We start from the raw sequence: 24,988 nt of genomic DNA on the forward strand, positions 1-24,988 counted from the left end.
ATTTCTGAAGGATCATGTGTCTGAAGACTGGAGTAACGATGCTGAAAATGATCACAGAAATAAATTACACTTTACTATATATTCACATGTTTGGTCATTGACGAATAAGGTTTTTAAAAGTGTAAAAAAACATAATGGAGATACAATTCATTTTGAAGTTTTCTTAAGTGTTAACAATGAGATTATGTGGTTTTTATAATCAATTAACACTGATTTTGTCATTTTTAACTAGATGGACAAAATTTGTCACCAAAGTTTAACCAAACATTCAGTTTTACCGAATGATGATATTTTCAAACAATGCTAACAGGCTGATATCTAGCAAAAGGACAATTAATCCTTTTATATTTAGTACAAGTTTTTAAAATATTACAACATTTCCATGTTTTATAGCGGTTGTACTAAATGACCTGATGTTGCGGGACATGTGTATAAACAAGTGAAAACATGAATTTGTCAAAATACCCACACTTGCGGCTGCACTTGAGCACTTGTCTACTTACATGACGTCTCTGTTGGATAATTTAAACGTATATTACATGTATATTTAAATTTATATGAATATTTAATTTATATAGGTATAATTGTTTTATTCTTAGATGGACAAAAACTGTAATTTTTAAACAGCAAATCCCAATGACAGTCAGTTAATAATTAATAAATGCATCTTGTGTTTGGTGAATTTAGGCAGCAGCACCAAGATATGCAGTGATAAATACTGCCATGCCTGTTATTCAGCTCTATCTAGATGAACATGCTGATATGCATTACAACTTTCGTCTTTCTCGGTCGGCAATGAACAGTTCAATCCAGCTGATGCAAACAGGACCGTGGTTGGGGCGCACCTTGGAGGTTTGGGTGTTTGTGTTTGGCTGGCTCAGTGCAAATGTCTTTGCCATGCCCAAATCAACGGTTTGCCTTCATGTCCACAAGATTACAGCTAAAATTAAAAAAATTGTGAGGGAGGGTAAAGTCATAAGGTACCCACAGAGAGATCAGCTGCACAACATTGGTCAAGGCTTTGCCCGTTTGGCACAGCATGATGAATTCAGTAAAGCAGTTCGCTTTCACCAAATTCACATAAAACCACCAAATACACATAAGGACAACTAATTTGCAGTGTTTTGGAAAATAAATAAAAAGCAATAAATAAATAAATAAATAAAAATAAATTGTTTTCATATACATTGATTTTTACAATTAATTCTTCTTGTTTAATTTTGTGATTTACATAACTTTTGTGATGTTCTATGTTAGAAATCTAGATGTGATACTGGATTCATCCTAAATTGCCTTAACCAAAAACATTGTAAAGCCTAAATTGATCATAAGTCCGTTGGTGACAATTGTTTTACAATAAACATAGGCTTACAATGCTTTTGGGAAATGCAACCCAGAACACTACCACAGTGATCACTTTCTTAATTTCAAGTAATTTGAAAGTTTGTTAGCAGGTCCTCAACCCAAGCACAAGTGCAACAATTCAGCACAATGGTAACCCTAAAACTATTAATTAACAGAAACTTTTAAATACCAACATAATAGAACAGTAAACATTAAAAAGTCTTTCCATTTTCTCATCTTCCTAAAAACTGCTTAAAATAACACTTTATTTCAACATTTACACTCCTAGTTCAGCCCCTTTGCAAAGCATGATGGGAAGTGAAAATCCTGTTTGATTGAGTCCTGGTTGGGTTTACTTGATTGAAACATGTTATTTCAATATGAAGTCAAAGAGTAATCATTTTAAGTCAATTTAACATGAATCAGTCACATTTAAACCAGAAACCTGATACAATGGTGTTGAATCAAAATAAATTGTTTAAATAAACTGAACAGCATCAAAAAATCTTTTTTTTGAGTGTAAGGGGTATTTTCTCTTAGGTGATGGAGGCTACCCCTGTCTGAAACACCAATAACAGTAGTCACACCACACAGAGTTCAGAGAAGATTCAACCGGCATCATTTAAAGGCACGTTCAATCATTGAGTGTGTCTTTGGTGTCATGAAAACACGGTGGAGATCAACCCTGTTCAGAGCTCGAGGTCAAGATCTCTTTCTGCACAGATGTTGTGCTTGCTTGTGCATTTCTGCACAACATCTGTGTCACCAGAGGAGATATTCTGGAGCCAGAGGACAATCCCACTGATGCTGCTGATGATGAACCAACTCTACCAGAGGACAGAAAGGGCCTGTGAGAAAGGAGTGGAGCTCAAAATAAGTTATGGTTACTTATGCTTTTGGTTACTTCTGTCCTGTTGTTGTACTTTATCTCAAACACCAGTTATTGAACAATGATTAAACAACTGAATCTATACATTTGCTTGTCATTCCTTTGTTTGTTTGTTTTTTGTCTGATAGACTAATAATAAGCTAATGATTTGAATCAGGAATGGTGGATAAAGGAAACATCTAGAAGGTGTAGTGTCTGGGTTCTTCGAGGAACAGGATAGAGGAAACACTTTTGAAAAGTAAAACAGAAACTTATTTTCATATATGCTTTTTATTCATCAACACAGAATTGTTCTTAGTATAGCATGACACACTGAATGATAATAAACTAAAAATGAAATGTCAACCAGTGGAAAGAACTGAAAGAAACAAGAAACAGAAAGTCTATTCACATTTTCTCAACTATTTTTGTAAAAATATTCAGTAACTTGTCTATCTGTCTTGAGGTCTACTCTCCTTTCCTCTCTGTCTAACTCCTCCTTTCATCGTTTTTCTTCCTTTTCCCTGAGAAACTCAAGCACTTCATTTCTTTGCTCTCTTTTACATGGACATTTCCTCTTTGATTTCTCTTGTATTCCAGATTGCCCAGGCTATTATGAGAAATACCATACATACAATTTAACAAAAATTAATAACCATACAAAATCATTCTAAAGTGTATCAGATTTAATGATCTGAATTAAAGTACTACATGTATATTTACAGATTTTTCTGATGCACAGGTTGTGTTTTGGATGCTGTTGTGTCCCACTGGCCCCTTGACCAGCTCAATCACAACACTTCCTTGGTCAACCAGCTTCTGCAGCTCAGGTTTGCTGGTTAAGCTACTCAAGAGGTCATATCTGTTGAACATTACAGAAAAACAAAGTGCCACAGGTGTTTGTTTTCATTTATATTTTTATGTTCTGCCATTAAATAAAATGTACACTGACCTGAAACCTTCAGATGCAGAATTCTGGACGCAACTTTATAAATGTTAATGTTTCTTCAGCAGTCCCTAACAGACCACACAATTTAAAACAGATTCAAAGAGCATTAGTAACTGTAGAGGAATGGAGGGATTCATGGGGCTTTAAAATCTCTGCTTCTAAGACTAAATATATGGTATTTGGTTTTAAAAGAAAGTTTCCTAATCTAGGGCTGTGTATGTATGGGTCTCCACTGGAGAAGGTGAAGGTTTTTAAATGTTTAGGCATTTGGTTTGAAGAGTGCATGACTTGGGCTGTGCATGTGGATAAAATTGTGTTGAAGTGTGAAAAAGCTTTGAATGTTATGAGCGGTCTGGCTGGAAAATGGCTGCTCAATGAAATGGGAGAAATGCCCTTATGGTTAAGGCGTATTAAGTTAGGGTTACAGTACTGGGCAAAACTCAGTGGGTGAAATCATACCTTCACAGCAAGATCTGTTACAAGAGTTTACTGGAGATAATAAATACAATATATTTGTTGTCAAAGTAAATCAGAGAGCTAGGAAGATGTTTATGGAACAGGGAGGTATTGTAGAGCATGCAGGATGGTTACCTGTGCCCTATCGGATGATGCCTGAACTGAATATTGAGCTTGCTTTCCTTCAGGAAAAAGATAAGTGGGAGGTTACACCAGAAATAGTGGAATATCTTCATTGAATCAGTGAGATGATTGTTTTTACAGATGGATCTAGAGATCCAGTTAGTGGGAGAGCAGGATTTGGGGTGTATGTGGAGCAGCTAGGGTTGAAGATTGGACGACACATTTCTAATGGAAGCTCTGTTCACTACTGAATTAATGTCAATTCTATGGGCTCTGTGGTGGATTGAGGAAGTCAGACCTAGAGAAGTCATTATCTGCTCTGATTCTGCTGATGCTCGAGAACATTTAAGAGCAGGAAGATCTAAAGCTTGTCCTGATGACATCTTGGATGTGATTTTTAGAATTAGGTTTGATTGCGATATCAGTTTTATCTGGGTTCCCGGGCATGACGGGGTGATGGGGAATGAGCAGATGATTAACATTGAGCTTAGGAAGAGAAGGAGATGTTCATGTGTTATTGGGAGTGTGGAAATGAGAGAAAGAATTAAAGAGGACTTAATAAAAGAATGGCAAATTGGGTGGGAAAAGGAAATTAGGGGTAGACACTACTTTTCTATAAACCTGATGTTAAGAAAAGATGTTTCTGTACTTTGATGTCCCGCAGGAATTCAGTGAAACTGTGTGGATTGAGGTTGGAGCACTGTGGGTTAAAGTACTCTTTATGTATAGCAGGAAAACATGTTTCTGGACTATGGGGAATGTGGGAGTCTGGAAACAGTAAGGTGTGTTTTCCTGGAATGTAGAAAATATATTATTATTATTTGTTAAACTAGCAGAACTTGGAGTTGAGGCTTTTTCTGTTTTTATCTTTGTTTGGACACAGTAATAAGCATAAACTGATCCCTGAGGATGTTCTTCAGTTCTTCGTGACACAGGACTGTATGTGAAAATTTAGTTCAAACTTTGACCTGTGGAGGGCAGTAATACTCTTAGCAGCGTCTGCACTGCCGGAATCCTACAAGAAGAAGAAGAAGAAAAGATGTTTGTTTCGGTTTCGTTTTGATTCGAGCTTTAAGTGTCGGTGCTGAACGAACATCAATGAGTTTGACGGTAAGTTCAGTTATCAGCTTTATTTAATATCGTGTCATGTTGTTATATGATGTTGTTCTGTGTGTTTATATGATCGTGACACACTCTTGTTCACTGACAACAACAAACACCGACGCTCATGAATGGATGACGCCGGTGTTACGGATCAACTGGGGATCATGTCAACTGGGGACATGCGCGTGCACGCAGACAGTTTTACCTGACTTTCCAGCAGATGTTGCTCAGCACTAGATTCGTCACAGGGAATTTTCTACGGAGGAGATTTAAACGCTTACCACATTATTTGTGAATGTTTGTATTATTATTGGACTTTGTTGTTTCCCCTGTCGCTCTTCAAATGTATCAGACGCCGTTTGGAGTTCGTTTCTGACAACAATTTTGTAGGTGCATTAAATAAAAAAGCTATTTACGTTTTTAAAGCACTTGTTTATATGTTTTTATATTATTATTATTATTATTATAAAAAATTCTGCAGCAATATTTCCATGGTTTAAAAAGGATGTCAAGCATTTTTTTTTTTAAATATTTTAAATATGTTATTTATTTAAGGGAATATTTATTTAAGGGAATGATCAACAAATATATGCATAGTTAACAGGTGCAAAATCACAAAAAGCCCTTTTAACAATACATAAAGGCCTAGCTTCAAAGCAGGCTACATAAAATGTATGTGTACATTATGAAGAGAAATCTGTTATGTAAGAAATTACTCTCAATGTAATGTTCATATGGCAAAAATGTATGGTTCTTTGATAATAGAAGTATGGTTAACATAATTCAGTTAAGCAGAAACATATTAAGGCAATAATGATTATAATATAAGGATAATTTTGCATGTTGATTCAGAGTTGGTGTCATCTGAAGTCCTCGCATGGTGTTGTCCTCATCTCTTCACAGGTGTTGAGTTCACTTAAAATCTTCACAAAGGCTGAATCCAAATGTTAGTGAGGTCGGTACCAAATAAAGATAACTGGTATAATTCAAATTTATATTACATATAAAGAGGCCCACGCTCATTAAATTGTATTTATAAAACTGACAGTCTATGGTGTCATATATTCAGTTTCCTATTCTAATTGTTTGGGAGAGCATTGTATTTGTGTGAGGTGCCAAATGATTATGAGTTTAGTGATGTATACTGTCTTTAGGAATTAGCAAAATGTGTAATATTTTGTAATACAGTATAATATGTCCTGCTTATGTAAGTCATGAGAAACTTGTGGTTGCCACTGATTGGTTGTCACAGGACGTTCATACGAAAGACAGTATGGAAACTGGAAAAAGAACCTATGAGACATTAAGAAAGATATTACAGCATGGTTCATGTTTAGTTGTTAAACACTGTTTAAACACAGTGTCATCTTTAAAATGTAAACATGGCAGTGTTCTTCAGTGTTCACAGAATAACAGGTTATCAATTAAATTCAAGCACCTAACTGAATGTACAATACATACACAACATTACTTTAAGCATTAAATTCAGTTATTTTAATTGATTAGGCTATGATTCTAAGAAACTTCAGTAATAAATACAGAATTGTTATAAACAGAGTTCTGTTCTGCTATTTTAATCATTTAGAAAAAAAATGAAACAATGTGTTTTTATAATTCCTAAGCCAAAGAAAATGTTTAGTTTAGATCAGTCATGAATCCAGAATGAAACATGGTTGTTTTAGGATACAGAGGTTGTAATTGAAACCTAAGCAAGAGATCTCAGAAAATGAAATCAACAAAATCAATAAAATCAGCTAGAACAAACACAAGACAAAGTGTCTGTACACTGTCTGTATAAAAGTGTTTATACAACTGTTCAAACATGCATTTTTAAATCTATGATCCATGGAATATCGCATGTGACGAATCTGTCGCCGTCTAACATCTGCTGGAAATCCAGGTAAAACTATCTGCGTGCTCGCGCGCGTCCCCAGTTAACATGATCCCCAGTTGATCCGTAACACCGGAAATGAAGGTGCATATACGGGATCTGCGTTATGACTTCACTTTTCTAATCTTTATCCAGATTAAGATATTTCCACTGAAGATATATTTATGTGGTGTAACTTGACCTCTGTGAAATCATTTTCTTGTCTTCTGATAATTATAATGTTATATAGGGAACAAAGCAGGGGCGATTCCGTAATTTTGTTCAGGAAAATAGACTGAAAAAGGATTTTTACTAAAGTTTACTCCTGCATATTTTGATGGATTTTTTATTGTTATAAATGTTGTGAATATTGTACCTCAGATGTGTGAAATGTTCACCTGTTTGCAAGTGTTTGTCATGTTCTGGTTTCTACAACTTTACCTCAGGAGGAGAAATCTGCCTTTATTTGAAAGAAATAAAGATTTGACATTTATCCTGATGATTATCAATATCCACTGATATGAAATATGTCACCCAGCTCTAGTTTAATTAATTTAATGATTCAGTTCTTTGTTGTGTTCATATTATCTTTGATGTTCACAGAGAACATCCCAAATAACAAGACTAATGTTCTCTCAAACTCATGAGTGAACAAACATCTTTCCAGTAACTTTAATAGATGGTTTGTTATCTGTTAGATGGTGATATAATGAAAGTTATCTGTTAGTGTCAAATGTTAGATGAATGTCTCTTTTTAACTTCTACTTTATCAGGACATTCAGAAAACATTCAAAAGTAACGTTCCCTTAATGTTTCCAGAATGATCAAATGAAATATTGCTTTAGTGTTCACCTAACTAAGACACATTTTGTTCGTTCAAAGAATATTTAGAAATAATGTTTTCATAACTTAGTATCAAGACATTCTTAGAGCACATGTTGTTCACTGGGATATGTGCTGAAATGAACACACTGTAAATTACTTGTAATTAAAGCATCTGCTAAATGCAGAAATATAATATTAATGTAATGTTCCCAGTGTTTCCATATACAGGGAAGATGTCAGACTTTGAGACGAGGAAGAGGAAGAGATCTTCATCTCCAGATCTCAGCTGTGTGTCTCTGAAGAGTCATGGATCCATGAATCATCCTCCTGAATTCAGTGATGGACCAGTGACCTCTGACCCCAGGTGAGACACTGTCCTGTACTGGACACAATAGACTGACTTACACAACAGCAAGAGATCATTTGTGAAGTGATCTGTGAAAAACCATCACATGATGAAATTTTACCCATCACTGGTTTCAGCACCATGTGAAAGCCCTTTTCCAAATCTGATTTTCAGGAACGTAATTCTGAGAAAAACGGGTTTAATTAACTGTCATTCCCTTTTTCACACAGACATGAAAATTATCTATCCAAACACAAATGGTTGTGGTTCAACAATCCTTTGGAATATAGACCTAAGTTTGGTCTTGTTTGAAAGAAGACACTTGTCAGATTACTGTAGAAGTGAAATAAATTATGAAAGTGAAATAAAAAAAGTTATAGAAGTTTAGGTTTATGAAAATGTAAAAATATGATTGTTTATATTTTACTGTATAATAATATATTACAAAGCATGTTTTACTCTTAAACGGCAAGAAAATAAAAGCCAAATATGTCAAAATTCCAAATTTTAGGTTGAAATATTTCAAAAATGAGCTTTCAGTAAGATTTTGTTTGGGCGCAGTACCACTTTTTTTCACTAGATGACACCCAAGCTCCATTACCATGACCATTTAAGGGCACCTCCATTTATTTGAGTAATCTGAACCATATATTTCCAATTTTCCTCATTTTATGAAGAACATCATCAAAATATTGGTCAGTTTGGCAGTATTTGATCTGAATCAACCTTAATAAACCAGAATGAGAACATGTGTGTTCATTATAGCTCTGTTGTTCTCTTGTGCTCCGCCTTCTCACGATAACATTAGTGTGCCGTGTTTATAAGACTGGCGGGAAATTTGACTAATACACCTATTCAATGTAATGTGGTTTATTTTGTAGGTGAACTGTCTTTGTAGTTTAAGAGAGAAAAAAATCTGCATCACATTTGATTTAATTATATTAGTATACAGTTAAAGTTTTATATGAATATAATAATAATAATAATATCTCAGTATCTTCAGGAAGAGATCTTCATCTCCAGATCCCAGCTGTGTGTCTCTGAAGAGCAATCAATCCATGAATCCTCTTGTTAACTTCAGTGATGGACCAGTGACCTCTGACCCCAGGTGAGACACTGTCCTGTACTGGACACAATAGCTGTGTCTCAATTAGGGCTGGACGATTAACCAAAAAGTAATCAAAACCGAAATTCAAAACATTATATTTAAAAACATTTGTACAACATTATTTACCCATGAGCTGCATTAAGCAGTCTATGTAAATGTCTAAATAACACCACTTCAGATGGAGCTTCTGTGTCTCTTCTGCAGTGCAAACATGGATTTGATGATTTCTTTTGATTGGTAACAGTCTGATTGGATCTTATTGTTGTAATTGGATTTATTGTTTAACATTTAAAAACAAATTTTCTATTTTAAGAAATTGATTAAATATGATGCGTACATTTAATAAGATTAGAAAAAATGCTCTTATAATGGTACAAATGCCCCAAGAAATTAATTTAAAATATTGCCCTGTAAGGGGAAAGTTAATGTCTGTTATTGATCAGAAAGTTTTTTTTAAGAAAAATGGTACTGTAGATCCCTGTGTAGGACAGCTTCTTTATTAGTACTTCAATTTAAAAAAGTAATAATATTTATGTACTTGTCAAACTTGAAGAACAAACAAATTTCACACTGTCCAATAACCTTCAAAGGGCATAATTACCAATATATATAATTGCTTAATTGTTGCCAATTTACAAACAAATACTATAAAGATACAAATAAAAAAAATTGTTTTTCAGATACAGTAGGTTTATTTACCATGTATATATTTATTTAACATATTTTGTTGTTTTATTAACATTAATGACAAATATAGGCTATGGTCCCTTTAAGACCGAATCCATGGATACTGACACATATCCTGTTTTCACCCCAATGTTTATGTCCACTTAAGCCATAACCGACTGTACTTACGTGAGATAATCCACACAATGGACATTTTGACAACTATCTATGCATTTGACCATTCAGACGTGAGGAGAACTGATTGAGCGCTAATGAGAAAGAGAGAGAGAGAGCGAGCACTTCTGGTCTGTGTCATTCAGTGTTATCCCACCTTCACTAATCGATAACGAATTGTGATTAAAGCATGCAGTTCTCAATGTGTGTGTTGTCATCATTAATTTTGAAGTATTTCCACACCTCTGAGGCTGACATTGTTTCTGCTGCTGCTGCTGCTGTCGGTGTCTCTGTGCACGGACAATTCTGTCAGTTACGTCACGTGAGGTATTGGTCTTTGGTATCGGGGGTATTTTTACGAGTAAAAGTACATGAGCTTGATATCGGCCCCCTATACTGATATGGGTATCAGTGCATCTCTAGTCACAGCGGTGTGATGAAGGCTATGTGTCGTCCAGATGCGCTATTTGTTTCTCGATCAAATGAAGGAAACATCAGATGGACCCGTCACGGCCCACCCTATCTCAGAATTCATAGTGCCGGTGACGATGGGATGTTCAATCAAAGAAAATGTCAGGTGATAGTTGTGTGGTGGCCAACGAATACTCTTATAAATGTGTCATGATTTCAAGTGTATTTCCTTTAATTCCATGTAACTGGTGATGGGTTAAACTTGAACCTCATCTGGCGCCTGAATGTAATATAATTTAGGTAACAGTTTGAAAGATAATGTTAGTGTTTACTTATATAGCCAGATAAATATAATGAAATGTACAAATATGTACAGGTCTAAGCAGAAAGCAGAATTTTAGTCATGGAAACAGTTTCAGAAAGTAAATCACAACTGACTCTAAATCAAAATGGGTGAAAAATTACATTATTGAGAGAGATTTAATCAATATTATTTAATCTTCACTTAAATATTTAATGGATAACTGAATATTAAGTGTCTTTTAAAGCCCAAGTAATCAAGACAAAACTAGGACAGGAATCTAAGAGACCAAAACTTCTACACAAGAGTCCAAAACAGACAAATATAAGATGCAGCAGATTTCAGATGATAGAAAATGTGACTTAAATTCCTGATAATATGTTAAAGTTTAATGTAAATATGTGGAATATAACAGGAGTCTGTTAAACTGACACTTCTCTATTAAATGTGTTGCTGTTCCTTGCATGATTTATTGATGAACATGTTTTTATGTTTGTATTTTGTTTCCAATCAGAGATGATCAGACTGGAGACCAGGATTCTCCTCAAGCAGTAGATGATGAACTACAGAGAGTCAAAGACCAGCTCAAAACCAGCATGAAGAACAAGTATGAGAGATTATTTGAGGGACTGAACCTCCAGGAGAATGAAACCCTCCTGAACAGGATCTACACACAGCTCTACATCATAGAGGGAGAGAGTGAAGGAGTGAATGAACAACATGAGGTTTTCCAGATGGAGAAAACAGCCAGAACACAACACTTACAAGACACTCCAATCTACTGCAATGACATCTTTAAAGCCTCACCTGAACCAGGACGTGAGGAGAAACACCAGATCAAGACTGTTCTTACTAAAGGCATCGCTGGAATCGGAAAAACCGTCTCTGTGCAGAAGTTCATTCTGGACTGGGCCGAGGGAAAAGCCAATCAGGATGTAGATTTCATGTTTGTGCTTCCATTTCGAGAGCTGAACTTGATCCGAGATCATCAGTACAGTCTTCACAGACTTCTGCTGGACTTTCATCCTGAACTTCAAGATCTGGACTCAAAGATTTATGAGGAGTGTAAAGTTGTGTTCATCTTTGATGGTCTGGATGAAAGCAGAATCACACTGATGTTTTCAGATGATGAGGAAGTTTCTGATGTGAATGAGTCTTCATCGGTTTGTGATGTGAATGAGTCTTCATCGGTTTGTGATGTGAATGAGTCTTCATCAGTTTCTGATGTGACTGAGACTTCATCAGTTTGTGATGTGAATGAGACTTCGTCAGTGGGTGTGTTGATGTCAAAGCTCATGACAGGAGAGCTGCTTCCCTCTGCTCTCATCTGGATCACCTCCAGACCAGCAGCAGCCAATCAGATCCCCTCCAGATACATCAACCTACTTACGGAGATTCAGGGATTCAATGAGCCTCAGAAGGAGGAATATTTCAGGAAGAGAATCAGTGACGAGCATCAAGCCAGCAGAATCATCTCACACATCAGAAGAGCAAGAAGCCTCCACATCATGTGCCACATACCCGTCTTCTGCTGGATCTCATCCACTGTGCTTCAGAAGCTCCTGAAAGAAGATCTGAGTGCAGAAATCCCTCAGACTCTGACTGAAATGTACATCCACTTCCTGCTGATTCAGATCAACATGAGGAATCAGAAGTATGAAGAGAGAGATCCAGAGAAACTGCTGAAGTCCAACAGAGAAGTGATTGTGAAACTTGCTGAAGTGGCTTTCAATCAGCTGATGAAGGGCAATGTGATGTTCTATGAGGAGGACCTGAGAGAGAGCGGCATAGACGTCACTGACGCCTCAGTGTATTCTGGGATTTGCACTGAGATCTTTAAGGAGGAATCTGTGATTCATCAGAGGAAAGTCTACAGCTTCATTCATCTGAGCTTTCAGGAGTTTCTCGCTGCTTTCTATCTGTTTTATTCACATGTGATCAAGAACAAGAAACCACTGGATGAATTCAGATTTTACAGATCTGATAAAGTCTCTCTGTATGCTCTACAAACAGCAGTAGATAAAGACTCTCTGTATTCTCTACTAACATCAGCAGTAGGTAAAGACTCTCTGTATGATCCACTAACATCAGCAGTAGATAAAGACTCTCTGTATGATCTACTAACATCAGCAGTATATAATGCCCTCATGAGTGAGAATGGACAGCTGGATCTGTTCCTGCGGTTCCTGCTGGGCGTCTCACTGGAGTCCAATCAGAGACTCTTACAGGTTCTAATGACACACACAGAGAACAGCTCAGAGAGCATCAGGAGAACCACACAGTACATTAAAAAGATGATAAAAGATGAAGATAGAGATCTCTCCACTGAAAGATCTATCAATCTGTTCCTCTGTCTGCTGGAAGTCAAAGATCAGTCTCTGTCCAGAGAGATTCAGGAGTTTGTGAAATCAGACAAACACTCAGAGAAGATACTCTCTTCGTCTCACTGCTCAACAATCGCCTACATGATTCAGATGTCAGAGGAGCCACTGGATGAGCTGAACCTCATGAAATACAACACGTCAGATGAGGGGAGAAGAAGACTGATACCAGCTGTGATCAACTGCAGAAAAGCTCTGTGAGTGTTTAATCATTAACTAAAGTATCATATTTAATAATGAATCTGACACCTTTAAAATAAATGTTCCTAAATGAGAGATTTTCTCCTCAATAACAGAATCTTAAAGGGTCACAACACACCTCTTTAATACAGTAGATAGTCACTAAAATGCCTGTTATCACCGCGGGTAAACACAACCCAGTCACGTGTGAAACTCGTTGGTGAAATCACCACCAGGTGGTGCAAAGGGACGGTCGACACCATTGATCAGTAAAGCTGGAATTGAGACATTTTCACTTGCGAATGAAGATAAAATGACAGAAATTACTGCTAATATTAATAGCAATAATAATATATCATTATGGCATTTAATCTTCAGTAATTATTCATCATAAATGCTTAATGTTCCAGCTATTTGACGACTGTTACAGTGAACTATTACAGTGACGGCTGTGCTTGAAGTGTCTTTTTACTGTACAGCACTAGCCAGTGTTTGACATTATTATATATTTAAAGAGGTGTGATTATGCCATAAAATAAATGAAATGATAGAGAAGGTGGATTACTGTGAATGGGAATATTATGGGTAATAAAGGTTTTGTTTTCTAACATATTTACTCTGTCAGCATTGTGACTACATTAATGTCAAAATAAAAGATTTAACTTACATTTAACGTACATGAATTAGTCACACATAAAAATATCTGCCAATGAGGGAAGAAAAATAATCTTAATTTAATTTTTGGCAATTTTTACTTTTTTTTTTTCTTCAGAAAACAAGACTTTATATCTTCAGTCATTTTCTTCTGAAGTAAATGTATCTTGATTCAAGAATGTTTAGATATTTGTGCCCAAAAAGTCAAAAATTTTAAAAACATGAATATCTCACCCTCATTGTGACCGTCTGTCAGAAACGCTCGGTTTATGATAAATGACGTCTGTTTTGATTGGCTGATGTCATTGCGTCTCTCTCATCACCTCATTGCTCACCGCTGCTGTCCTGCTTCGCACGTCCTGATATTGCTGAGTTAGATGCGTTCCTGGGTCAACATATTTTGTTGATCCTGGAACAACATTCTAGTCTGAAAATTTACTCTTGACCTTATTCCTACCCCTAAACCTAACCCTACCCATAACTTATCCCAAAAATCAGAGGGAAATGATAGATGAATAACACTGATGTAGAAGCACCAATTCATGATTTTAAGCCTAAACTTGACATAATCTGTAAACTTGTCCCTCAAATCTGATTGGTTGATTTGAATGTTGTTCCAGGATCAACAAAAATGTTGACCCAGGAACATGTTGAACTCAGCAATATCAGGTTCTGCTTCCAGAAGTTTCGACTGAAACAAGATGGCGGACGGAGAGGCAGCAGGTGTAGGAGACAGTTTGACAGGTGCTGTTTTTGGATTATCCTACAAACATTTCTGCAGAAAACCGTTCGATCCACATCCAACTAAAACTGGTTATCGAGTTCCTGCTTATTTTACAAACTGGAAAGAGCCCACCACGTTATATACGTGTGTTTTATTGACATGTCTGTTGATGATTGCGCTACTGCCAGCGTGTGGTAATTGGGCTACAGTGTTAGCTCGCTCACAACATCAAGATAATTGTAAGACACGCTGTTCTGATTTTTTTAATTTCGTGGAGTCAATACACATTTTATGCCAACTTTTTGAAACATGGACAAGTCAGAGCTCAAGACAAGCCCACTAAATCTGGACCGAATAAGGCGAAAAACTGTTTATCTCGGATCGGTGGGTTGGCTTATTTGTACTGCGTGGTCCTGATGCTCAGCGGTGATATCCATTTGAACCTGGACCATTTTGTGTGGTGAGGTCTCCGACCTGCGGTGTTGACCCGAACGGCACGGACTACAGGTGTTGTGGCGAACGTGGTGACGGATCTGGCGTCTGCCGCAGGGGCACTTGGAGGAGGTGCGAGTGAACAGGTTCAGAGAGTGGCAGTGGAGACGATGGCGGATGGGAACCCGGTTATGACTGCGGCGGTGACAGCGAGCCACACGATGGATAGGATCCCGGCTGTGACGGTGAACCGCTTGGCGGGACCGTCGGCGAGAGCGGTCTGGAAACCGGCTGTGACGGCGGGGTGCCCGGTGGAGCCATCTCCCTGCATCGTGGGCCACGGTTGCGTCGAGCAGGGTAATGCCAACACTACCAGCAAGACTCAGAGTCCACGTGAACTAGTAACTGCTGTGCGACCTGTTAGCATGTATGAAACAGCAAAAAATAAGACTGTTTCAAACTGTAAATCATGCAAAAGTACTATGGGACCCCACCGTAAAGCCTAAAGGAATATTTGGAGGACACTTAAATATTAGAAGTGTTTTATCCAAAACTGAACAACTTGAACATTTATTATCAGATTCTAATTTGGATTACTTGGGACTTTCAGAGACATGGTTAAACAATAGCATCCAAACAAACTTGGTTTCAGTTCCAGGATATAACATCTATAGAAAAGATCGTAAATATGGGAAAGGGGGAGGGGTTTTGCTCTATGTTAAAAAGACCCTGCAGAGTAAATTATTTGACTTGCCTGATAATGAGATTGAAGGAATTGGTGTTACAATAACTCTATCTCCTGAAATGTCATTCAATGTTATCGTGTTGTACAGACCACCAAACGCTAAAGACAATTTTTATGAAGAACTGAACAGAATTCTAAAACACTGTAATGGGAAAGAGTGTATACTACTTGGAGATTTTAATATAAATTGGCTAAACAAACAATGTAGGAAGAAATTAAAAGATATTATGACTCAATTTCAAATGACTCAGATAATAAAAGGTCCCACTAGAATTGCAAAATCATCTCAAACCTTGATAGACCTAGTTTTCGTAAACAAATGTGATCATATAATGAAGATATACAACCTGATCACAGGAATCTCTGATCATAATTTAACGCTAGTTTCAAGAAAATAGTCCAAAGAACGATATAAAAAAATGAAAAGCTGCTGGATATAAAAAGATACTTCTCATATATCCTGAAACAAGACAGAGAGAAACTGAAAAACGAAATAAAGATGATTAACTGGAGCCATTTAACTTTAGTAAAAGACACAGAGCAAGCTTGTGACAACTTTAAAACTTCAATAATACAGACAATTAATAAGTTTACAAAAATTAAACAAAAGCGGCAGAATGGAAAAATTAATTTACCATGGTTCACAGATGAATTATGGCAACTTATGAAAAAACGGGATGCAGCATTAAAAAGAGCTATAAAATCAAAATTAACTACAGACCATCTGATATACAAAAGCTTAAGAAATAAAGCTATATCACAGATAAGAAAGGCTAAGGCAAATTATTTTTTAGACCACATTCGACAAGTACACGGGAATACTCAAAAGTTGTGGAAAACAATTGATAAATTAGTGGGTAAAGATCAATATCAAAATGAAAAGATAGAGTTGGCAATAAATGGAGAAATCCTAAAGGATAATGTAGATGTAGCAAATAGTTTTAACTGTTATTTTATTGACACATGTAAATTTGACTGCATTAATGAACTGAAAGTACATCAAATCATCTCCTCTCTGTCTAATTCAAAGGCAAAGGATAACTGGAGACTTAACACAGTCTTTTTAAAACAGCATAAGGACTGTCTCACGTACCCAATTACCTGCATTATTAATCAATCTTTATTGGACAGTGTGTTTCCGTCAGCCTTTAAAACAGCGATAGTAATACCTATACATAAAGGTGGAGAGAAGAAAGAGATTAGCAACTATCGGCTGATAAGCATATTGCCAGCTGCCTCGAAAGTAATTGAGAAGGCAGTGGCCGAACAACTTGTGGCACATCTGAACAGTAAATAACTCCTGCACCCAATGCAATTTGGGTTCAGGAGCAACTACTCAACAGAGGCAGCTTGTTGCTATCTCATAGAAAGAATTAAATCAGCTTTAGACAAGAGAGGAGTGGTTGCAGCAGTATTTTTGGATTTCAAAAAAGCCTTTGATACTGTAAACCATGCAGTACTGTTATCAAAGCTTACAAAATTCAATCTTTCTGATACTGCATTAAAATGGTTACAATCATACATTTCTGAGAGAAAATGGTGTGTTCGCATTGATGATAAATTATCAACTTTGAGACCTTGTACAGTAGGAGTTCCGCAGGGTTCAATTTTGGGACCATTGCTATTTTGCCTGTATATCAGTGACTTACCAACAATTTGTGAAGATGTAGAGATACAAATGTATGCCGATGACACGGTCATATATGCCCATGGGAGAAATGTGACTGAAGTGGCTGATAAGCTCTCATTAGCACTTGATAAAATTGCTCACTGGCTACAAAACTCATGCCTCACACTAAATACTAAAAAAACAGTGACAATGTATTTCAGTAAGAAACAAATTTGTGGCCCTCAACTTAGTATATCAGGGCAAACTATTAATAATGTCAAGGAAGTCAAGTATTTGGGAATGTATTTAGACTCAACCTTGACCTTCAACAAACATGTTAAACATCTAAGTAAAGTTTTAAAATTTAGTATTGTCAATTTTAGACATATTCGAAACTCTCTAAACATAGAGGCTTCAAAGGTATTTCTCCATGCCATGATTTTTTTCACATTTACAATATTGTCTTACCTGCTGGTCACTGGCTGCTAAAACATTATGAAAGAAACTGGAAAGACTTTTTAAACATTCTTTAAAAGTATTTGACAAAAGATCATTGAATTACCATCATTGTAATATATTAAATGGATACAAATTGTAAAATTTTGATCATATGATCTATTATTCTGAAATGGGTCTGTTGTTTAAAATCTTGCATAACACTGCTGCCCCTCCATTAAGAGAATTTTTTCAGTTTCGTTCAGATAAAATGACTAGAACATCCCGTTCATCTGTAAATTCCAGTCTGACTATCCCTCTTAAACACAGTGCAATGGGACAATCTTCTTTCTCATTTACTGCAGCAAAAAAGTGGAACTCGCTACCGGTTGAGCTTAAAACATGTCCCAACTACAACACTTTCTTACACGGGTTAAAACAATGGCTATTGAGCAAACAGACATGTTAACATTAACATTAATGTCAATATTAACATTTATCAAATAAGAGCTGGACTCAGGGATTATATTGTTAGATTTTTAACTCTTAATTTAGTGGCTAGTGTTATTGATGAATTGAAATTGTGTATTTTTAGTGGAGAGACTTACTGATTAAATTAATTTAACTGTTGTTGTTATTGCTGAACTGAAGTGCTCATGATAATTCTAGAGGGTATTGTTTTTATGAAATTTGTGTATGCTAGATTTTTTAGAGAAATTGTTTATCTAGTGACCTGCCCAAGGACTTCAAATGGAAATTAGCTTATAGCTAAATCTGGTGCAGAGCATCTTCTCTCTACTTGAGATTAATGTTTTTTCTGTGCATTGTCCTTGATAAATAAATAAATAAAAAGTAAAAAAGTGATCAGGAGGAAGTAGAAAAGAGTCGTTTTGGCAGCTTGGTTCCATCAAATACTCTTTTTGCAGTGACAAGCAACTTTGTAATGATGGTAAACCCAGGAATAAGCACTATAGTTGGCCACTCATTCTAGAGAACTCTGAACTGTGATGTAAATCTCACTCACCGTTTCTCAATATGCGCTCTTGTCTGTACTTGTGTCAGTGGTTCTGAACCTTTTTTCCCAGTGGGCCGCTCAGTGGTCCAAGTGCAAGTCTCACGGGTCGCATATAATTTACATATGATATCACCAATGCAAACCAATCAGACTTAATGCTATGGTATTAGCAGATAATACTATTATTATACCTAGATGTTGCACACAATAAATAACAAATAAAAAATAACTTACTGACATTAGCTTTACAATAATAATCAGATAGTAATGTTCAATGAACACACAAAGTATACAATCCCTTTAAGTTGCTATTTAATTCTGTATGACTTTATGACTCTCTTCAACAGCATCGCAATAGTCACCAAACAATCACACACAACAAACGCCTTAATAAGCAAATTTTTACTTAGCTCTTTTAACAAACAACATTGAGCGCATTGTAGCTAATTACAATCTCTGACGATATCAAGAATTCTGTCACATTGCAATCCCTCGCGCAGCGACGGATCAGCATCGGCTCATTCCAGCCGCGGGTGCGCTGATGCGGTTATTTTTACTTATTTAAAATACATCAAACAAATACATCGAATTCACAGTTCAGTCTTTTGAAATTGTTGCTTTTGCTTGTCAAGTTAGTACTTTACTACAGAGCAAACAGGAAGGCTGCCCATCTCGCTCATTAACAACTGATTCTTCCATTCTTCTTACCTTTGCTGCTGATGCTGCGACTCTTCTTGTTTGCATGTGTTCCTTCATTGTATGTTCCACATTTAGTTTTTCTCCTCTAATAACAAATTTGACCATTTTTAGCCCTAAATTTACAAAAATAATGGCTACTGTTTGAATTCTTCCAAAGCGCGCGCTTGTGTTCGTTTCCTTAACTGAGTGATTACATCATTACATTGCCTGATGTCTGAAAATAATAAATGCTCACCAAAATGATTTTATATGACAAATAAAGCATTATATCTCATTTACATTTGTTTAATTCACTTTAATTTAAATTTAAAAACAAAAATAAATTGTAATGCTATCATTTATTTTTTAAATTGTGGTCGGCATATCGCGGGCCACATATGACGGGCCGCGGGTTGAGAACCACTGACTTGTGTTCTTGTGAAACGTCATCAGTCGCTGTCCAAGTTCTGTTCTATGGCTGCGTTCCAGTTCGGTTTTAGACACGCACTCGCGAACTTCCCTAAACACTTCCCCTCGGGGGAATCCCTGCCGCCATTTTGAAGTGCGTTCCACTTCGTGAAGTGGACGAGGGAAGTTTATATGGACAGACCCTCGCTCCCTCGATTCTGACCGAGGGAGCGAGTCTACTTCATATGTACACTTCAGGCAGCTCCATAACCCACAATGCAACACGATTGTGACGTCACCGCATATCGCATTTAATTTACCCCACCACAAACAACTCTATGATATATTAATTACTTTTTAAACATTTAAAACACACATATATACATATAGAATGCTGTATTAAACAAATTTGTAAGAGGAAAAAATAAATAATAAATCAGCTCCATTGTTGATATCAAGTGATCAAGGGCTTAAGACGTTCCAGTTCAGCCCATTGCAAAGGTTCCGCCAGAAGTGGGCACTCGTGCAACATAAGCAATGACGTACATCCGAGTCAACGAGACCGAGGGAAGTTAGCGAGGGAAGGCATTTAAAAACCGAACTGGAACGCAGCCCAATTCAAAGTTCGCATCTAGCCAAGTTCAGTTCAAATCCCCGGATGTGTTCTTGATCCGCCCCTTTTATTGAGGATGCATCGAGAGGTGACTTGTGCAGACTTGAGACAGCCAGGTAGGGTGACCACCCGTCCCGCTTTGCGTTGTACCGCACAGCATTTTAACTCCTTGTCCCGCACGTCGCATATCGAGAAAATGTCCCGCATTTTCATCAGACTGTTCCGACGAGCATAGAGCAGCCTGCTGGAGCAATTGTGTAGTGATCATGTTCTCCAACAGAGGGGGCTGTGCAGCTACACTTGGTCGCGCGCGCGCCGCTGCTTCATGAGGAACGTAATCTGGATCTGGACCAGAGCAAAGCAAAGCGCCATTATGGTCAAATATCAAAATAAACATCGTTATCAGTTTCAAGGTTAGTAACATAGGCTACTAACTATTCAAACTGTTTGTATGTTTTATAACAGGGCCTCAACACGGTGCGAGATTGTTTTGCACAATTTTAAACGTCCACAAAAGTTCTGCAGTTATAACGCAGCAATTTCCACACACACGTCTTAACTACGTGGTGAAGGTACACTCAGATATGAATAAATAAAAAATAAAATAGAATAATATTCATACTTTGTGCTTAAAATAAGTCTAAAATGCAATATAATAGTTAAAATTAGTTAAAAGTTAAAACAGTTGAAGCGTAATTTCTGTACAGTAGCTAAAACATATTTGTTAAATATTTATCTTCTTATAGGCCTATTTATGTTTTATTTTTGAAATGTAATATGTTTTTGTAAAGTCACATGAATAGGCTATAACAGTATTGTTTAGGACAGTGGTTACTATTAATCGTGTAAAAGTTTCTTTGGTTGTATTTAAACTAATAATAATCCTAATAATAAAACTAAAAATCCTAATAATAAAACTAAATCATAATTATTCATGTAATAATAGCCTATAAGGAACCTACAACAATTAAAAACAAAAACATAAAAAATGTATTGTCCCTGTTTTTTAAATAGATAATGACAAATGAGATTTTTGTTCACCTAAAATAGGAAATGTCCCCAGTTTTCATTTCAGAAATCTGGTCACCAAATTCAAAAATAGTTATCTGCATGATGCCTGCTGCCTTTAGGGTCAGTGATGTTGTAAACATGACATGTAAAATAAAGAAATGTTATGTTACATTGTGATGTAATGGTGTTTTCTGGAAGGGACTAAAGAACTAAGTATTTTTATCAGCTGAAAGGCAGAATACAAATGTTGTTATTAAGTTAGATAGACATTATATAACAGCTTCAAGTTATGTTTTAGTGTTGGAAACATGTCCCACATTGTCCCACACAAACTTAGTAATCGTCCCACATGTGGTTTGTTTGATGGTGGTCACCCTACAGCCAGGTAGTAAAGGAAAAACCCCACATAATTTACATATTACTGTTATTTAGTGATGGGCAGATCAAGGCTTCGCGGAACACTGGCGGTTTCTCAAAACCAAGTTCGCAAACTTCAGACTCACGTCCTTGGTAGTTAGGACTTGGCAAGTTCGACTCAGGAGAACGAACTCCCGTGGACGAGAGAACACAAGTCCAGTGATTCTGCAAATGGAACAGCAGCGTTCTTGATAACGTCACTCAGCTCGCTCTCCGGTTATCTCTTTATGTATATTTTAGCCAACAATAAAACGAAATTTGTTATAAAACACCACTCTGCCTCTTTTCGTTTTATTTAAAAAACAAACAAAAACATATTAATAGTCTCAGGCAACGAGTGATTGATTATCTGCAATGTGCATATATTTATAACAAAACAAAATATTAAACAACCCTGCCTCTTTTCGTGTATATTTCAAAAATATTAAATGTAATATTTGTGCATACTCTGATTATCTTCACTGTAATGAAATGAAATAGGTTATAACATAAAACACAACCCTGTCTCTATTTGTTAAATGTCAGTTTTAATGATCAATAATAGCCATTTAAAAAAAAGGTAAGAATATACAATAAGAAATAAAGCAAACAATTCAGTCAAGCGTACAAAATCAGCGTTTTAGTAGGATACACAAGTTAAATAGCCATATATAAAGTTATGAAACGTCACGTTGCCCTCAGCCAAAATGGAGCCAGCGGCAAACGCCAGAAGGACTAGCCGAGGTAAGGCTGCTCTCGGCTGGGCACATGAGCGCTGAGCGTCCGGTGATCGCCTGGATCTCACAACTCCGGACAAAGTCAGAACAAATTGTCAGATAGGCGCAATCTGTATCAATAAACCACAAATTTGAGCTTTAAACCAAGCACATTCTCGCCTGAAAAACTCTTAAAACTACATATCATGACATAATAACAATATGTTTAAATTTTGCGGGGTTTCTCCTTTACTATTGACGCTTGCTGGTTAGTGCGAGATGCATTCTGGGATACCTGGCTGTCTCAAGTCTGCACAAGTCACCTCTCGATGCATCCTCGATAAAAGGGGCAGATCAAGAACACATCCGGGAATTTGAACTGTACTTGGCTAGATGCGAACTTTGAATTGGAACAGTACTTGGACAGCGACTGATGACGTTTCACAAGTCCACAAGAACACAAGTACGCATATTGAGAAACTGCCACTGAAGCAGTTGAAGCAAATGTGTCGTAATGTGTCAAGGCTTCGAAACAATCTGACACCTGTCTCCATGGTGACCCCTAGTGGTCAGAACAGTGTAAATGCAACAAAACTCAGGCCAAACATGCATTAAAAATACCCTTTTACAAATGTATTGCAAAAGTTTTATTGAAAGTAAAATCAATCAAATGCAATTAACTAATCCTCTAATAAGATTAAATATAGAGTGTCTGTATAATATGTATTCTTTTATCAATTTTGTTTCTCTGTTCCATGGCTCAAGCTAAACAGGCAAGAGATTAATAACTACCATTATTCATTTTAATTAGTCTAATGTCTAATTAAAACATTTACAAATGTATAAAACTGATCAGAGATCAGGTAAAACCCTATAGACACTTGTTCAATAGTTCTCAGTGAATCTGCATGATTCATGGTTCACTTTATCATTGCCCTCTACCGGTGAACCATTGAAATTTCGAACTGTTTTGAAATGTTTCGAAACAGTGATGACGTAATGAAGCCTCGTTTAATAAAATCACGTGGCAGTTTGATACACGCTTCGAATCACTGATTCAAAACAAAAGATTCATGAAGCTTCGGAGCCTCATGAAGCAGTGTTTCGAAATCGGGCATCACTACTGTTATTATGTCATGTAGTTTTAAGAGTTTTTCAGGCGAGAATGTGCTGGTTTAAAGTTCAAATTTGTGGTTTATTGATAAAGATTGCGCCTTTCTGAAAATTTAATCTGACGTTGTCGGAGTTGTGAGATCCAGGCGATCACCGGACGCTCAGCGCTCATATACCCTGCCGAGAGCAGCCTTACCTCGGCTAGTCCTTCTGGCGTTTGCCGCTGTCTCCGTTTTGGCTGACGTTTCATAACTTTATATATGGCTATTTAACTTTGGTATCATACTAAAGCGCTGATTTTGTACGCTTGACTGAATTGTTTGCTTTATTTCTTATTGTATAATCTTATACCTTTTATAATGGCTGTTATTGAACATTAAAACTGACATTTAAAGGTCCCGTTCTTCGTGATCCCATGTTTCAAACTTTAGTTAGTGTGTAATGTTGTTGTTAGAGTATAAATAAAATCTGTAAAATTTTAAAGCTCAAAGTTCAATGCCAAGCGAGATATTTTATTTAACAGAAGTCGCCTACATCGAACGGCCAGTTTGGACTACATCCCTCTACTTCCTTCTTTAATGACGTCACTAAAACAGTTTTTTGACTAACCTCCGCCCACAGGAATACACAAGAGTTGCGTTTGTAGAGTGTTTGTCCCCATGTCGTCGAAACGCTGTTATTTTCATCCCGCAGTCCAATCACCGGGTCTGATTCCGGCTCAAATTGATAGGGTAAAATTAAAGACATGTTTACAATAACACTGAGCGTGTGCATCTCCACGTTATGGTAAGAGGCGTGACCTTTCCGGGCAAGGAGCGCTAAACTGCTGTCGAATCACAACACAGGAACCGCTGGCACAATCAGAACTCGTTACGTATTTCTGAAGGAGGGACTTCATAGAACAAGGAAGTCATCAGCCCGTTTTTATGACAGTGGAAACAGCGGTATACAGATAAGTAAATTATGTGAAAAATACTATGTCTTTTTACACGCGAAACATGAACACATGTTATATTGCACACTGTAAACACAATCAAAGCTTCAAAAAACCACGAAAAACGGGACCTTTAACAAAAAGAGACAGGGTTGTGTTTTATGTTAGCATATTTCATTTAATTACAGTGAAGATAATCAGAGTATGCATAAATAGTATTACATTTAATATTTTTGAAATATATACGAAAGAGGCAGGGTTGTTTAATATTTCATTTTGTTACAAATATGTGCAGACATTGCAGATAATCAATCACTCGTTGCCTAAGGGTATTTTGTTTTTGTTTGTTTTTTAAATAAAACGAAAAGAGGCAGAGTGGTGTTTTATAACAAATTTCAT

General features: G+C 36.6%; 2 protein-coding genes across 3 annotated transcripts in view; both read left to right on the plus strand.

Moving 5' to 3' along the window:
• The window catches only part of LOC125280859 (gastrula zinc finger protein XlCGF57.1-like), a 1,316,469-nt gene that overhangs the window by 763,510 nt on the left and 527,971 nt on the right, over nt 1-24,988 (plus strand). The gene's annotated exons all lie outside the window — the stretch shown is intronic.
• The window catches only part of LOC125242885 (NACHT, LRR and PYD domains-containing protein 3-like), a 64,224-nt gene continuing 43,941 nt past the window's right edge, over nt 4,706-24,988 (plus strand). For both annotated transcript variants that reach the window (XM_048151958.1, XM_048151968.1), the window contains exons 1-4: nt 4,706-4,850; nt 7,753-7,903; nt 8,880-8,993; nt 11,060-13,123. In XM_048151958.1, the coding sequence (XP_048007915.1) occupies nt 7,773-7,903; nt 8,880-8,993; nt 11,060-13,123 (2,309 nt within the window). In that variant the 5' untranslated portion in view covers nt 4,706-4,850; nt 7,753-7,772. The remainder of the gene's footprint in view (nt 4,851-7,752; nt 7,904-8,879; nt 8,994-11,059; nt 13,124-24,988) is intronic.

Source organism: Megalobrama amblycephala, linkage group LG1 (assembly GCF_018812025.1).
Source record: "Megalobrama amblycephala isolate DHTTF-2021 linkage group LG1, ASM1881202v1, whole genome shotgun sequence".
Lineage (NCBI taxonomy): Eukaryota > Metazoa > Chordata > Actinopteri > Cypriniformes > Xenocyprididae > Megalobrama > Megalobrama amblycephala.